At 33.7% G+C, this 17,887-nt stretch overlaps 2 protein-coding genes across 2 annotated transcripts in view; one reads left to right on the forward strand and one right to left on the reverse strand.

The window, feature by feature from the left end:
• Window positions 1–17,887, reverse strand: part of LOC125827213 (40S ribosomal protein S30) — a 359,593-nt gene that overhangs the window by 236,187 nt on the left and 105,519 nt on the right. The gene's annotated exons all lie outside the window — the stretch shown is intronic.
• On the forward strand, window positions 10,715–16,271 carry LOC125827211 (dolichyl-diphosphooligosaccharide--protein glycosyltransferase subunit DAD1). The gene is made up of 5 exons (XM_049506572.1): window positions 10,715–10,904; window positions 11,029–11,076; window positions 15,444–15,531; window positions 15,613–15,656; window positions 15,936–16,271. Exons 1-5 carry the CDS (start codon window positions 10,818–10,820, stop codon window positions 16,017–16,019), a joined length of 351 nt encoding a protein of 116 aa, XP_049362529.1. The 5' UTR covers window positions 10,715–10,817; the 3' UTR covers window positions 16,020–16,271.

Genomic DNA, 17,887 nt, shown 5'->3' on the forward strand with positions numbered 1-17,887 from the left:
ATAAGGAAGAAGGGAAAGGGATGAAACATGAAAAACAGAACATAAATAAGAAAACAAATAAACGAGGAAAACGAATAACAACTTAACATGCTACTAATCAAACAAACAATGAAATAACCCAGTAAGCCCCACATAAAGCATAAAACACCTAATGGTTAGAACCTAATATCCCCAGCGGAGTCGCCATTCTGTCGCGCCCCATTTTTCTCAAAACGGGTTCTGGTGCACGACCTAACAACTCTTTTGGGCTTTGGAGGGTTGAAGAGTCGCCACTCTTGAAATTTTACCGAAATTTGCTGCTACTGCTGGCCGGAGAAGACAGGAGACGGAGGAGCTGCGTCATTTTCCGGCGCTGCCCGCTGCTGACCAGCGTTTCGCTTGCACTGGCTGCTGCCTGCGCTGGCTGCTGTCTGCTGCCTGCTGCCTGGTGGCTGTTTGAAGGAGCTGGAGGCGCCGGTTGCTGGATGAGCTACTGGCTGCTGGCTGCTGGTCGGAGCTGCTGTCCAGCGGAGCAGCGGAGCAGCGGAGCAGCGGAGCAGCGGAGCTGCTGCCTGCTTGTCTATGCCAGCGAGAGAGGAGAAGGCGAAGGGGTTTCACCGGTGATTAATGCCTCGTGGTGGTCTCGCCGGAAAGGAGAAGAGAGGGAGACAGCATCGTCTCCTATGTTGGCTTTCACCGGAAAAAATGGCAAGGAGAGAAAGGGGAGGCGGATCTGATCTTCAAGGTAAAAGAGGAGGACAATGAAAATGTTTTAGGGTTTAGGAGTCTTTTAGTTGAAATAGAAAAGGAGGGTTTAATAAATCTGGACCATTAGATTATTTTAGATGAGTGGCTAGGATTTAATTTAAAAGATGGGTGGACGAGATTAGATCACTTGAAATCTGAATTTGGATTAAGAATAGGCTAAAATTGAAATTAACAAAGGCTATAATTGAAATACAATTGGAAATGGAATGACCAGAATTGAAATGAATTAGAATAAAATAGGCTAACATTTAAATGATTTAAAGGAAGTTTAAGGAAATGCTATTTCATTAATAAAATACTACACATGTTTAAAATATTTTCATGTAATTAGACACATCTAATATTTTAAAAATATTTAAATAAAGTAATTATTTTGAGTTTATCTATCGATAAAAAAATAATTTAATAATAATTACAATAATTTATATAAATCAAGCAAGATAAAATAAAATTTTATTTTATTTTTTAGACAAAATCAATTAAAATTCTAAACTTGAAATATTTTAAAAACACGAATTTAATCGAATAGCATTTCAAAAAGGATCAGAGGTCGGTCAAAATTGGGTGTCAACAAAGCTCTTGTTCAATCATGTAATTATTGACAATATCAATCACCATTCCGTCTATAATTTTCCATAATATAAGTTCCTTTAAATCTCTAATAAGAGGAACTGCCTTCAAAATCGTAACCAAATCTTTATCAGAAAAGAAGTCAAGAAAACCCATCAGAAGAAAGATATTCCCTTGATAAGAAATCTGGGAGGGAGTTATCACTTCCCTTTTTATACTGAATTTCGAAATCAAAAGGGGCTAATTGTGCCTGCCACCTAGCAAAAATTAACTTAGACGCATCATGTTTAAAAACTTTATCGAACATATACTTGACTGACTGAGCATCAGTTTTTATCAAAAATTTTTGATTATATAAATCATCTTGAAATTTTAAAACGCACTTAACGATAGTTAACATTTCATGGGCTACCGTCGCATATTTTTTCTGAGGTAGTCCGCCAGATCGTAGATCAAGCAAGTCAATATCCTTAGAGGTAGTCTAACTACATAAGAATCGAAATATACAAGAATTTTGACATAGTTTCTCAGACTGCATGGTTTTATTATTTTACCCAAGCAAAGGGCCTGTCAAGAATCTAATACATACTTTTATTAAGCCCATGTGTCTGATAGTTCTAACCGGGTATGAGATGCCCTACTTATCAAACTCAATTTCAGGCTAAAAACCACGGCTCATCAGACGGAGTCATAAAGACAAAGCCAATAAAAGTAGTACTAGATCTGACTGTACCTCAATCTCGGAACCAAGTCGAGAAGCCATACTAAAATTCTTCTATATTTAAATAAAGCTTAGATCCATTCATGGTCTATATAAAAGAGAAGTTAGTTATCCGGCATAGATATAATATTTTAGCCGAACATAGTCACGGCTTAACTCAGAAATAAAAACTTGAAAATAAAAGGAAGTACCTTGTAGCAAACAGCACACTTTACTATTCCTCCGGCCAAAGTCCGGTAAGGTTACAATACTTGAAAATATATTACAAGTGGGGAGAGAGAAAGGAAGAAGGAAAGAAGGGAAGAGGGTTTCTAAAACCTGCTCTTCTTTAAAGAAAAACAAACCTATTTATAGAAAAAGAAAGCATCTATGTACAGGATACTGGGCCCCTATCTGGGTCCTGGTAACAGTGTATTTACTGTTGGTGAACAGTGTTGCTACAGTAGTGCGGGCCCACTACCGACGCGCCTAAGCTTTACACTTTGTCCTTTAATTTTGCCAAAAAATCTTCGGCTTTCTTCAGTGCATCCACTGGACTTTCTTCTTCATATTGTTGGGCTTCGTGCATATCTTCACTTGTTTCACTACGCATCGAAGAATCTGATTTTGCGTAATGACTTATATTTAGAAGAATCTTCTTCTTGACTTCTTCTAGATATCTCATAATCATTTCATTTTGCTCTCCTTCATCATGATTAGAAATTTTTCTAGCCATATGTTTTACGGAGGTCGAGTCATCAGTCATGATTCCTTTATTAGGAATTGATTTATAATCTTGTACCGTTTTTGTAATTAGATCCAGCAGTTCTTGTCCGTATATGGACTTTGTTTGAGGATCTTTCTTCATCAACTTGTCCCAAAAATTATTATAATAAGTTCTGTATAGACAAGGGATTTGTTCCTCAGTAAAATCTACTTCCGAAACCCATTTATGAATCCATGGAACAGAGAATTCTATAAAAAAATATATTTGTTCAATTTGTTGAAAATAACAAATATGTTCTTGATGATATAATTTGTTGAGATCTGGGGAAACCTTGACCCATTCTTTGTATAACTTGTGAAATGGTTCGGGCAATATTTTTATTGTTGGCCCGTGGTAGGACCACCAGTTTAAAAACCAATTTGGTATAGGATTCGCAAATATCTTGGCACATACTTTTATAAACCAAGTATGTTTATGCCTCTCATTGTTATAACAGAGAACTTTATTAAATGCCTGAATATAATCCCAATAGGTAAAGCTTACCATGACTTTGTTTAGACTAAATTGTCTTTCAGTCATTGAGGAAATACCCCAATCTTCAATATGAATGATGTGTTTTATAATCATTTTAGAGAAGTTATAAACATTCTCACTTGTATTATATCCTGAAAAATGTTGAAACTCAACACCTGTGCTTATTAGCAGAGTCTCATAATATTTCCGAGTTTTGTATGACTCACCCGGGAAATAAAGCCCATTAACTAAATACCTCTGGAATATCTTCCAAGGTTCTTCTCTTCTCTGTATGTCAGAGTTTTCTAAGAGAAATATCATTTCTCTTTTTTCTACTTTTTCATATGTTTTGATATCATCAACTTCTTCTTTGGCGATTGAAGCAAAAGAATCACCCTGCTTTTGAGTTATAAACTCCTGTAGTTTAGCATATAATGGATCACTTTCTGGAATATCTTCCAGATGTATTGATGATGAGGCTCTTTCTTGTGCTCTAGAGTTTAAGTTATATAAACTCATTCCTCCCTTTTGTATAATTGGAGTACTAGATGATGAAGATCCGTATGATGATCTTGATGAACTTGGGGATGATCTTCCCCTTCCTCGAGTATAACTGCCTTTTCCTCTAGCCTTGGTTATCCAAGGAGGATCCATCCTGCAAACATAGCATTTAGTTTTAATCATTCAAGAAGTTAATCATTCAAGAGGTTATAAACTTCATCACAATAAAATCTTTCATAAAGCTCTTGTTCAATCATGTAATTATTGACAATATCAATCACCATTCCGTCTATAATTTTCCATAATATAAGTTCCTTTAAATCTCTAATAAGAGGAATTGCCTTCAAAATCGTAACCAAATCTTTATCAGGAAAGAAGTCAAGAAAACCCATCAGAAGAAAGATATTCCCTTGATAAGAAATCTGGGAGGGAGTTATCACTTCCCTTTTTATACTGAATTTCGAAATCAAAAGGGGCTAATTGTGCCTGCCACCTAGCAAAAATTAACTTAGACGCATCATGTTTAAAATCTTTATCGAACATATACTTGACTGACTGAGCATCAGTTTTTATCAAAAAATTTTGATTATATAAATCATCTTGAAATTTTAAAACGCACTTAACGATAGTTAACATTTCATGGGCTACCGTCGCATATTTTTTCTGAGCATCGCTCCATTTTCCTGAATGAAATCGAATAAGATATTCATTTTTATCATGCGGATTAATTTGTTTTAATATACCTCCATACCCAATATTAGACGCATCCGTCTCTACAATCTTTGGCCAAGCAGGATTAGCAAGGGTTAAACAAGGTAAAGATTTAACTCTTTCTTTAATAGTCTTTACAAGATCTGTGAGACTATTGGTCCAAGGCTTTTTATGATCCTTTTTTAGCCTGTCATATAATGGAGCTAAATCTCGAGATAAATTCTTGTAGAATGGGGAAATGTAGTTTAAACTTCCCAGAAACCGCTGCAATTGCGTCTTATCAGTAATAATATCAGGGAATTTCGATGCAAATTCAATAGATCGCTGAATAGGAGTCATTTTTCCTTGACAAATCAAATGCCCCAAAAATCTAACTTCTGTTTGAAAAAGACTCATTTTAGGTTTAGATATGACCAAACCATTTTGAATAACTATTTTCTTAAAAATGTCTAAATGCTTAATATGCGTTTCAAGAGTCTTTGACTATACCAAAATATCATCAATATAAACTATGATGAAATCCAAATAGGGATTGAAAATATCATTCATTATCTTTTGAAATTCTGAGGGAGCATTTTTTAACCCAAAAGGCATTACATTCCATTCGTACTGTCCAAACGGAACATTAAATGCCGTTCTATATGAATGGTCCTTAAAAATTTGAATTTGCCAATATCCAGATTTTAAATCAAATTTTGAAAAGATATTAGCATCATATAATCTGGTTAATAAATCCCTTTTATTAGGAATAGGATATCTAATCCATTTTAAAAATTTATTTAAAGGTTTATAATTTATAACTAACCTGGGAACACCTCGTTCTTTTTCTGCTGCGTTATTAACATAAAAAGCAGTACACGACCATGGTGATTTGGAAGGCTTTATCAATCCCTTTTGTAATAAATTATCAATTTCCTTTTTGCAGAATTCAACCAATTCAGTATTCATCTGACAAGGACGAGATTTGGTAGGGATATTTTCCTCAGAGAAATCATCTTCATATGGAAGAGTTACAATATGCTTTTTCCGATTCCAAAAAGCACTAGGATGATCAGCACAAATATCAATGGCCATTTTTTCAGAAATGAGTTTAATTTTTTCCTGTATTTTAGCAGATTTTAAAGTATCGAATATATTCATACTAAATATCTCAAGTTGTAAATAATCAACATGCTTTTGTTTCATTTCAATTAGAGCATTAATATCTCTAGAAATAGGTTCGGTGATAAAAGTATAACTAATATCTTGATTTTTATAAGTAGCAGAAAATCCTTTAGCATTTATATTAGTAAAAGGATAAATTGCATTTATAAAAGGAGTTCCTAGAATAATAGGAGGGTATAACTGATTTTTTACTAAGAAAAAGAAGTGAGGAATACAAACTTTATTCTGGCAAATACGAGTATTTGATAATTTATACTTTATATCTAAAGCATGACCAGATGCTGATTTAACCATATGGGTTGTTTTTTCAAAATATTTAGTAGGTACAAGACCTTCTTGAATACAACTCACATCAGCGCCACTATCAATCATAGCAATGTTACTTATAGAAAAAGTATTATCAATTAATATAGTACATTTAACATACCATTTATGAGCTGTAACAATTTGCATCATTCCTAAAAACATATTTTGTTTCGTATCAGTATTCAAAGTGTTCGCAAGAATATTTTCTTCAGCAGTAGATTCATCATCAACCTTATTTTTTCCTTTGCTATTAACAGACTCAATCTGAGTAAGGCGGTGATCATGAATAATATGTTTTTGTTTAAGAAATTTAATTTCTTCCTTCAAATGTTCAATTTCTCCTTTTAAATCATCAAAAGAGGTATCACGAATAACCATGGTTTGTTTAGAAGAGAGTCTATTATGAACTTCAGACAAAGAGTAAGGAGCAGAATAATTAAATTCATCTTTAACCCTTTTATCACTAGGAATACTAGTTGAAGAGCTAGTTTTACCAGCAGCCAATTGAATGATCTTTTCACGAAGAGCATTATCGGTAACTTCTTTTAGAAGTTCTTTTAAAACTCTCTAGACAGCTTAAGATGGATAAGCTTAGAGAAAAGTCTTATTTTATTATTATTATTATTATTATTATAATTATAAATATTATTATTATTATTACTATTACTATTACTATATTTTATTATTTTATTATTTTATTATTATTATTATTACTATTACTATTATTTTTTTTTTTTATTATTATTATTATTATTATTATTATTATTATTATTATTATTTCTGAAATATGAATTTATATTCCTCTTATAAGGTGGTAAAGAAATATGTGAATGATAGAAAAATATTATTACTTATGGATGTAAAACATAAATTAATTTTGTTTTAATTTTTTTTTTAAGTATAAAAACCTTAAATTAATCAACTTTTTATCATGTTAACAGCTTAAAGGGTATTTCAGACATTTTGATAAAAAAAAGTGCTTACCAGCACTTATTTGCCAAACACATCAACAACTTTTTTTTCAACTGCAGCACTTTTATCCAAACACATAACTACTTATTTTAAAAATAAGTCCAGCACTTTAAAAAGTTACTTTTTAAAAGTTACTTTTTTTAAGTCAATCCAAACGGGCTCTAAGTCATCCACAGCCACTCAAAGTTGTCCGAATATTTCACTTAAACACCTTTACTAGAGTCTGTACCTATTGAACACTTATATTATTCAAAACTAGTACCTATTAAACATTTTTCGCTGATGTGGCATGAGAAGTGCAGTACACAGACATTCAAAGCGTGAGAGACCATTTTTTGCTTTTTTATATATCTCTTTCTTCTTCTTTCTTCCTTAATTAAACGTAACTATTTCCACCACCATCTCCACCATTTTCACCAATACTGCTGCCACCATCCATCCTTCTCTTTCTCTCTTATCGTGAACCACCTCATTCTCTCCTTCACCACTACCATATTCATCTGGAAAGCACCCCTACCATTTTCAAGAATTAAAAATTTCAACCTGAAATTAAATTTCCTCCGGTACCAAGCACACAAACGAGATAAAAAGAAGCAAATGGAAGTGAGTTCAGCTAATTAATGTAATTGGGAAATTCCTTTTTCACAAATAAGTATTTTTTTTTCTTCTGAAAACAACTTAATTCCTTCATTAACAGTTTAATTTCTTTCCGTAAAAAAGACGAGCAAAGAAATGAAAATGAAGAAATTGAAGAAGCGTTGATTTCAAACAAACAATTTCAGAAATTCTTTTGTAGAGTTGAAAAATTTCTTCACCGAAACATATCAATTTACCATTAATGGTTTCTTTGAACTTTCTTTAGAAACTGAGAAGATTAAAAAAAGGATAAAAATGAAGAAATCGAACAAGGATATATAGTTTGCTATTCATTTTTTTTTCTTTAAAAATCAAAAATGGAAAAGGAAAAGTTGAACGAAGAGACCTGATGGTGGCTCAAAGGTCCATGGGTGGACAAAGACCTTCTTTTCCTTTTCATTTTTTTAAATTATAATTTTAATAAATATTTTGGCTCAAAATGCCATACGTACGTTATTCATTCGTCAAATTGCCACATCAGCGCGAGTGTATTACACATCTCTTATACTTGTAGTTATTTGTTAAAAAAATGTTCAAATGGTTCAAATTTGAACTGGTGTAGGTGTTCAATAGGTATAAGGTTAGATTGAGGTGTCTATGTGAAATATGCTGACAACTTTGAGTGGCTGTGGATGACTTAAGCCGAGTCTTGAAAGTTCTATTTTATTTTTTTAAGGGGAAAAAAACAAATATACCTCGAATTATTGTAAATGATATGCAAATACCCTCCGTCATATTTTTGGGGCATTGGTGCCCCTGCCGTCTAAAAACTAAAACATATATGCCCTTCACTCTAACGGAAGACTAAATGGGGACACGAGGCGCAATCTTATCCGTCGATAAATGTCAGATAGATGGATAAGATTATGACACGCGTATTTCTGTTAGTATAAGGGTATATATGCTCTAGTTTTTGAACGGCAGGGGCACCAATGTCCCAAAAGTATGACGGAGGGTATTTACATACCATTTACGATAGTTCGGGGATATATTTGTCCTTTTTCTTTTTTTTAATAATGAGAAAATTATTTATGGCTATTTTTCTTCAAATTTTTAATTCGTTGAGGATATAATTTGTCTGGTCATTTAAACTCCTACAATTGAAAGCTAAAATAAAACTAACTTACAGATTAGTATGTTTAAAATAATAACCTAGTAACGAACAACTAATTATGATGCTTTATTAATTGTCCGAAACATATTTGTGATTTATTATATCATAGAGAAAATGTGAGTGATAATAATTAAATTAATTTTCTTCAAAATATGGAGTATATAAATTATTTTACCAACTTTGTTGTTTTAACCTTCCAAAAAAATCTATTTAAAACAAAATAAAATTATGTACAAATTTCTACTTTTATTTTTTCCTTTTCATTCTTTATTATTTTGATGGGTGATTTTATTTTTTTATAGAAACATCTAGATAGATTTTGCTTGACAAAAATCGTATCAACTTTCACCATAATACTTTGGCAATTGGCACATGGCACATGGCACATGGGGTGGACACCAAATAAATAAATAATCTCAATAAATTTATATGAGGAACATCTAATATGCTAGGGAAAAGAATAATTATGTGGTATTTATTCATTGGTTTGTAACCATCTGAAACAACATATGAAATATGATTTTATATGATTAATTAAATTTTAAGAAATATGATTTTATATGATTAATCAAATTTTAATGTGAATATCAAGAAGAAAAATATATTGATTAACATTAATAAGTGATTCTTTTGGTAGTTGAACTAAACTTAGTTGATGAGTCTCGTTCATCATTGTTAAATTGGGTAGTAATTACTTTACCTTTTATATAAATTTTTAAGTCCTCTTTGATAGTTCACTAATAAAACTAGACGATATAAATATATGTATACTTTAGTTAATTGACTACATTTGAGATAATACAAAATAAAAAGGATTGATATAACAAAGAGATGCATATTCCACAAAGCTTCAATGTTAATTTAATAATATGAAGTATTACTTATAAAGTACAAAATAGGGAGTTATTCCATGTTCATTCACTAGATGAATGATCGTAACTCGTAATAAATTAAAAAGGCATAGAAACTTGGATCCAAATTTTAATAAACTGAAAACAATTTTTTAGATAATAAAATTATTTGATGTTTATATTGATTAGAAAAAAATAGCATATACTTACAAAATAATTAAGTTATGCATAAAATCGATATTTTCAACCTCTAACACAATTAAAAATCATTGAAGTGACCACTAGTTACATCTAGGCATTAATATAGCCCAGTTACCATTCCAAAATGATCACTGGTTACATCCCCTCAAAGGTTTGAATACCCTTATCATTGGATTGATTTACTATCCTTTGCCTTGTGGCACATATGGTTATACAGAAATCACAATATTCATAGTGACAAGTATGTCTTTTTATCAGTATCGTAAGTAAAAAACAGAATTATGAAATACATCTGCCACACTCTAACCCCTACTAACTGTATCACTCCCATCACTATTCATATTAAGTGGTTACCTTCCCCAAATGAATCATATAAGTTAAATTCGGACGGTTCCTTCTCTAGACACAAAGGGAGAGGGGGAATTGACTCCCTTATTAGAGACACTTGTGGAAACTGGATGGTTGGATTTTACAAAAGGAGCTACGGGCACAATCATACCTTGACAGAGTTGAAAGCTTTTCTCAATGGTCTAACTATGATCGTAATCCATAATGTAATACCCATAGAAATCAAAATGGATCAACTTATAATTCTATTCTTACATCTTGCAGGTTAACTTTGTAGAAGCACAACTCAAAGTAGACCAAGATGGAGATCTATCTACTAAACTAGTATAACTTATTTTAACAATCTATTTATAATCTCTAATACTAATAATGACAATGTAACAACGATTAACTATATATTATATCTTCTTCTTTTTTTAAAAAAAAAAACCATTGAAGTGACAATCACATCAATTTGTCATTCAATAATGACTCTGCAATTATAATGTAACTAATTTGCGTACAATAAAATCATTTTAGAAGTACATAATATTATAAAACATAAGTACTTGTTAATTGTTACTCCATCTTTCTGTTTACAAAATTAAATAACTATTCTATATTTTTTAAAAATATTTTAACACCAAAAAGGCAAATGGAGACCGAGGGCAATTTTGGTCATTTTCATTTTTACTTTTAACGCCTTCCGGGGTTCAGTCCGTCCATTCTCACTCCATCGAAATTGAGGTCACACAGAAGAACTGAAGAGTGACAAAAATGGCAAAGTCGTCGGCGACCAAAGACGCCCAAGCTCTTTTCCATTCTCTCCGTTCTGCTTATGCCGCAACTCCGACGAATCTCAAGGTAACTATCTCTCTCCTGGATTTCCGTGCAGCAAATTACTTTCATACAACTTTCAAATCTATACAGTTTCAGTCTATATTCACGTATTGCTATTGGGTTCTAATTGAATTGTTTTTCGCCGCAGATCATTGATCTATATGTCATCTTTGCGATCTCTACTGCCTTAATTCAGGTATTTACTTAACAACTTTGCTGTCATTGATCCATTTGATCTGTATGTATGTATCTATGGGGTCAATCTTATTGCTATAGATCTGTAATTGTTATGTTCTTACTGTGGTTGTCTTGGTAAATTTTTGGATAATCCATGTTCTCATAAGCTGTTAACTTTCTAATGTCCTTTGAAATTTTAATTGAAAATGTATGTTATGGGGTTTGAATACTGATGGCTTAATGATGTCAGTTCAAGCATTACCTAGATTGATTTGATCTTGGTCTAATGCTTGGTTCAATTGAGCATCTGATGCATTAGAGATATGCTTTTGTTGCTAATGGCGGCAGTGGCTGAGGCATAATTTTTTGGGGAAGAATGTATTATAAGTTGAAAGTTGGGGTTGGGGGTTGGAGTGAGGAGGGGTATTATGTTTTATATTGAGGTTTCTCTCTAAAAATTAAGAATATTAAGGGGTAAAGTTCTAAAATGTGAAAGCTTAGGGAGATTGGCTGCACCATAAAGTCAACAAACTATGATAGTTGAGCTTACTGTTCTACAGTTCGCAGGACGATATAGGAATTTCTTTTCAAGGTGATACTGGTTTTTGACTTACTCTATCTTGTTTTATCTGGTTAATATTTTTGTTGAGAGAGTGGGCAATCACGGTCATTAGAGAAAGCCAGCCTTGATGCATGAACAATAATCAAATGACTTAGAAATTTGAGATTACATATGTAAGTGCGAGTCTGCAAGACAATCAATGATTGAGTTTGTGTTTCCGTCGCTGTAAATTTCAAGAACTAAAATGATTTCTATTACTAAAAACAAGGTTCTCCTCTACTTGTAGAACTTAGTTCTTCAGTTTGAAGGCTGAAAAGAAGGGGTAAGAGATGATTCAAACTGTGGGGGTGCTTTCCTTTCCCACGACTGTGAAGTATATGGATTTTTTTTCTAATAAAATGTCTGCTTCATAATCATTTCAAGATACTCTGAATGAAAGAATCTTCATGGTGTGCAACACAGTTAAAACTTAAAACCATTAATTTGTTGTACCGTAGAGTTCCATAGGTCATTCACTATTCATTATTTTATTTTATCTTTTCCTTTTTCAAATTTGTTGGTGGAGCATCAATGCAATTTAATGCATTTGTTGATTCATATACACATTTTTGAAATGTGTCTGACTTCTTTATTAGTGATTCACAATCAGTAGCATTGTATTGTCACCAAGGCTTTGGTTCAGTGGTAAGGATGTCGCATAAGATGTGTTGATTGGGTGCACGACACGAGTTCGGACCTCGCCACTTACACTAACTATGTATTTAAGTGGGGCAAGTTAGATGTGTGAACCCAGAATCCCTTTAGTTTTGAACCTGCGGGTCAACTGAGGTTGAGCCAAACTAACTCGTTGGGGTTTTCTTGGTTTAAGAAAATAGTGATGTTTAATTATCTTTTGCCAGTTTGAAATTCTCTTCACTACTGGCAACAGTAATTTGTTATTCACTTAAAAGATTAACTCTGCCGCAACACCCAAGGGTGTGGCTTAGTGTTCAATGAGGTGGTTGAGAACCATGAGGTCTCAAGTTCAAATCCCAGCAGAGATGAAAACACTAGGTGATTTCTTCCCATTTGCCCTAGCCTAAGTGGACAGAGTTACCTGGTACTTCTTGTTGGTGGGAGGTGACAAGTATCCTGTTGAATTAGTCGAGGTACGCTTAAGCTGGCCGGATACCACGGTTATGAGGAAAAAAAAAGGATCAACTCTGCCACTGACACAAAACTTCGTTTTGAAGTGAGAGCAGGGTAGAGGGAAGGGCTCATACTCCAAGTTTCTAACCTGGCTTAATATCTAAGGGATTTCTCAGTTAAAAAAAAAAGTTTATCTTTTATATCGTAAAGAAGATTCAAATTCAATCCTATCGATTGTGCAAACAACACCAAAAAAGGTTAGATAGTATTTATTCTGAGAATCTGTGATTTTGGTTTGTTGTGAATAGTTAGCCTAATCAGAGCTAATATGGGAGGTCTAGAAGGTCACTGTTCCCTCTGTACATCCAATGAAGAGTCATTTGGTTTGTGTCAGTTCCATCATGAATTCCAACTTTGCAGTCTGCCAACGTGGTAGTCACCTCTCATGGATTTTCCTATTAATATTATCTAGTAGCTACTATCCTATTCCTCTAATCCCTTTTTTTATAAACCAAAATAATTTCACTAATAACACCACAAGACGGTATCACCATACAAGAGTATGTTTTCACACTAACCCTCCAAAAAAATCCATCCAACCGTCTGTTCTATATAAAATATCCCTTTTTCAGTAAATAAAATGGAAATAAAGGTCTCTTGCCTCTTCATAATAGACTCTCTAGTCCTCTGAAAGTTCTTCTGTTCCCTTATCTCCACATCAACCAAAAGACACAAAGGGGAAGCCACTCTACATGTCCTTCCAGCATCTATTCAGGTCTCCACCTCTCCAATGCTTCTGTCAGACTCACAGGATTAGGCTGATATTTGACACGGGATGTACCAACTACAGTTCCATTGTGAACTAGATATAACCATCTCCTTCTGAAGCATCATCTGTTAAATGTGATTTTCAACGCTGCATACCACGTGAAGAGAGTTTCTTTGGTGCCTTTTTCTCCCATACTGATATATAGTGTTTGTTAAATCAGCAACTGCGAAAGACAAGCATAATACGATTCTAAGGTGGTGATCTTTTCCACATCACTCTATCTTCTTCCCCAAAGCAGTCATGTCTACACTCTACAGCGTCGAATTTCCACTCTTGTATGTATCTCTAAAATAAAATTTGACAATACTTGGCTACCTTCTCTTCTGAGGAGTTTGGCTGTTATTGCTTCTTTGTCAGTTGTGACAAATATAATAGGGCAAACTCGTCTTTGGAAGTTGGATCCCAATACCATGCATCCAATCAAAATTGGATTTGGTTACATATCCTTACCATACAACCAATGAATTTAGAAAATTCAGTCCTTGACTTCATGTTTCTTCTCTGTAAGCTGCATTACGATGTAGTACCTTCCATGGGAACCATGAATTTGGATGACACCAGCTTCTAGTAACAATCATCTTCATCCATAATGTATCCATTTGAGTCACACACATCTAAATTACTTTTCCTGAAGGATTTGGTTAAATATTACTCAGGTCACTCAACTCTAGAGGGGCTATCACCTTATCCTATTCTACGAATGATATCATTTCTCCCCCTTTGTATCATATCATAAAAAGACTCTCATTAATTTTTCAGCTTTTCTTTTCCAAGTGAGTGGGATAGTGAATAAAGATATAAAATAAGTGTACAGGTAAGTTTCGACTTAGTGAGGGTGATCTTTTCTCCTCTTGCTAAATACTGCATCTTCCACCTGTCCAATCTCTTTTCAATCTTGTTGAATTACTGGTCGCCGGAGTTACAATATCGTTAACAATTCTCCTCCTATATGGCCGTGTTAACCCTTGGTTCATTATAAAAAAAGATGATTCCTATGAAGCATGCTAATCCAGCTCCTATTAGCCAATGGTGCCATTCCGGCTCTTTTACCTGCTCCCTGTAACTTTCTGTTCTTTTGCAGTGATGGTCAATAAGGATTGGGCAAACCATACCTCTGCTAAAGATGTGCTTGCAAAATCAGAGATGATGTCCAAAAACACTGTTAGACAATCACAGCCCAAATTGCTTAAAAAGATCTTTCACCTATTTTGGCAAAATTCACATACTTATTTGCCAATTTCAGTTTGTATTATTTCCAAGGAGCACTCCTTTTACACAAGTCACTACTTTCTTTTTCTTTGATATCCTATTCTTTTTTTTTTTATGACAAGGGAAACCCGCTGCCGCTACCCATTTGGGTGCGCACAAGGTAAAACCCCCATTCCTATGCAATAGCTCGCAAACCACATAGGAGAGGTAACCCGCACTAGGCAAGCCTGGTGCGACGAGCTCGACCTAGAAGGCAAACCCCTTGCTTTCGCTGGCAAGGGGTTTCGAACTTGAGACCTCCAACATGGAAGTCCCAAGCTCAAACCACTGGGCCACCCCGAAGGGTTTGATATCCTATTCTTCATAAGGTCATATCTCTGTAAAGTCTTTGTGAACACGACGAAGTTGTGTGAGAAAGGATCATTTTCGTGTAAGTTGTTATTTGACTGTGCTTTCTTATGGGAAGGCAAATATAATGTGCCACTCTCACAAGGCAGCAATTTGCCTGTGTAAATAGCTCCTCTGCTAATTCATTTGTTGCCAATTTGAAGATTAAAAACATGATTCAATGTCTGAGAATTAAGATATTTTTGCTTGATTTGTACAATCCATCTGTTTGATGGTTGACGTATTTTTCACTTCTACTGGCAATAATCAGGTGGTATACATGGCTATTGTTGGATCATTTCCATTCAACTCTTTTCTCTCTGGGGTGCTTTCCTGTATTGGCACAGCAGTCCTTGCTGGTGAGCCAAGTGGTCTATTTAGATACACTCCATTTTGGGAAAATGTTAATTTTGACTGATTCATTAATACCTTTCTCACAGTTTGTCTTCGGATCCAAGTAAACAAAGAAAACAAGGAATTCAAGGTTAGCTTTCTTGGGATATGATCTTCCAATTTACAGTTTTACCTTGAATCTCCCCTCTAATTTAGTTGTGTTAAAAGATGTTGTGAAGTCATAGATTATCAATGAATGTGTAGCATGTCCTGCACTTCTAGTTATGTGGTCTCTTCATAGTAGAAGAGAAATGTAAAGAGAGTTAAACTTGAGGCAGCTGGGCTTATGTTTGTTTTTCCTTTCAAATTACTAGTGCTTACAGAGTATGTCAATGAATCTCATCACTTGATTGTTGGTTCACCATTGCAGGATTTGCCTCCAGAACGTGCTTTTGCAGATTTTGTTCTCTGCAATTTAGTGCTCCATTTGGTGATCATGAACTTTCTTGGCTAGATTGAGGCACCAAATCTCAAAAATGTCGCTCTTACAAATCTTGGTGATTTTTATGTAAGAATAATAGAGTCAATCGTAAAGGATTTTGTTAGGTCCTCAGAAATATTAAGTTTCCCATACATGAAACTATTAACATTCATGAATCTTATATGAGTATGAGTAAGTAGACAATCTTTGGCCCTTCTGAGTTCTATAGCCCAAAAAGGAGCCAAACTTTTTCGGTATCAAATTATTTTGCCTTTTTCTTTCCAAGTGGACCGAAAAGGTGACACCAGTGCCTGAACTTGTTCTAACACTTGATCATGAACTGTGTGCATATCCTAGGGCAGATTTCTCACAAATGCTCTCTAGAGAAGAGCTTTATGACCCTTTCTTTATTGGTGTTTTTACCATCACTATAATGTATGGCTGATTCAAATTGGCCCCTCGATGATATTGCTGTGCTGGCAACAACATCGTGGGTAGATAAGTGTTCAAATTTCAACAGCGACAAATGCTAGGTGTTTTCTTTTCATGTGCTTAAGCACTCCATGTCTCTTCCGCTGATTCGTCTGAGGAATTTCATTACTTCCAGCAAAAGAAAATTGACCATGGACTTTGTCTTTCTAGGACTTGTGAGTTTCCATTGACCATAGATTTTAATCATTTAATTGAATTGATTTGCCGATATCGAGAAAGACCATTGACCATAGTTTTTAATCATTTAATTGGCCAAGTCTACATAGGTTTCTTGCATTAATGATTCATAGTTTTTAATCATTTAGTTGGCCAAGTCTATGTCTAGTAATCACTGAGGTCCCTTTATAGTCTGTTAGTCTCCATTAATCATGCACAGATTTTTCTGATCCATGTTGTTCAGAAATTTCTTGACGACTTCTACTGCAGAGGCTTTCTTCGTAAAAAAGAGTTTCCGCGACTAAACCACTTATTAGGTATGCAAATGTAACTTTTCCTTCCTGCGTTTCCTCTTTAGGTTGTCATTTGTCAATTGTTATTATGGTCGTGTTGAAAACGTTTTTTCAATTTTTTCATGTCTGAATTTTTGTTTTTAACTTCTACCATTCCCCACTTGATGAGTAAATCTCATAGAAAGTGTCCGTTAAAGAATTTTTACAACAAAGTCATACAAAATTTTATCAAAAAACAAAAAAACAGTCGATAATTTTTTTATTTATTACACGTGTTAACCAATGCATGCCTCCCATAAAAACATAATCAGACAGCAAAATATCATATTGTGTCTGATTACGAGACAATTTCCGGTGGAAAGTTAAAGGACAAGTGCTTAAGAGTTTGGGATTAGCGATATAAACCAAGCAAAATTTTAGAGACTTTCTTAAAATACAAATTAACATAATCTCATTTTGTCTCCTCTCTAACACATCCTTATCTTATGGGATCTTATTTTCCTTGTTGATTTGATCGCATAATTAAGTTTTGGATAATCATTACAAATTGCAACAAACTAATCTTTAATGTATTACTTATCAAATAAATATTAGTAAAAAACAGTACATGAAATAGAAAAAAATATAGGTAATACAGCCATCAAGACCATATCAAATGCAATATTTGTCCCATGAGTTTTATGGTTTACATAGTTTTTTTTAATTGATTTAATGACTTTTTTTCTCATTAAAAAATGAAATATTCATTGAACACACATTGAAAGTGTGCTTGTTTGTATATTCTTTTTGGGTATATTCGAATTGACATTCTTTATAACTTGTCTTAGAAAAAACTTTTTTGTTTATGCTTTTAGTTAGCATTTGGATTAAGTAAGAGAAGTCTATTTCGAAAAGCAACGAGATTAAAAAAAAAAAAATCCGTGCTAAATCAAACTAGATAAATAAACTAATATGCAGAAA

Source organism: Solanum verrucosum, unplaced genomic scaffold, assembly GCF_900185275.1.
Source record: "Solanum verrucosum unplaced genomic scaffold, falcon-dt-bn FXZP01000060.1, whole genome shotgun sequence".
Taxonomy (NCBI): Eukaryota; Viridiplantae; Streptophyta; class Magnoliopsida; order Solanales; family Solanaceae; genus Solanum; species Solanum verrucosum.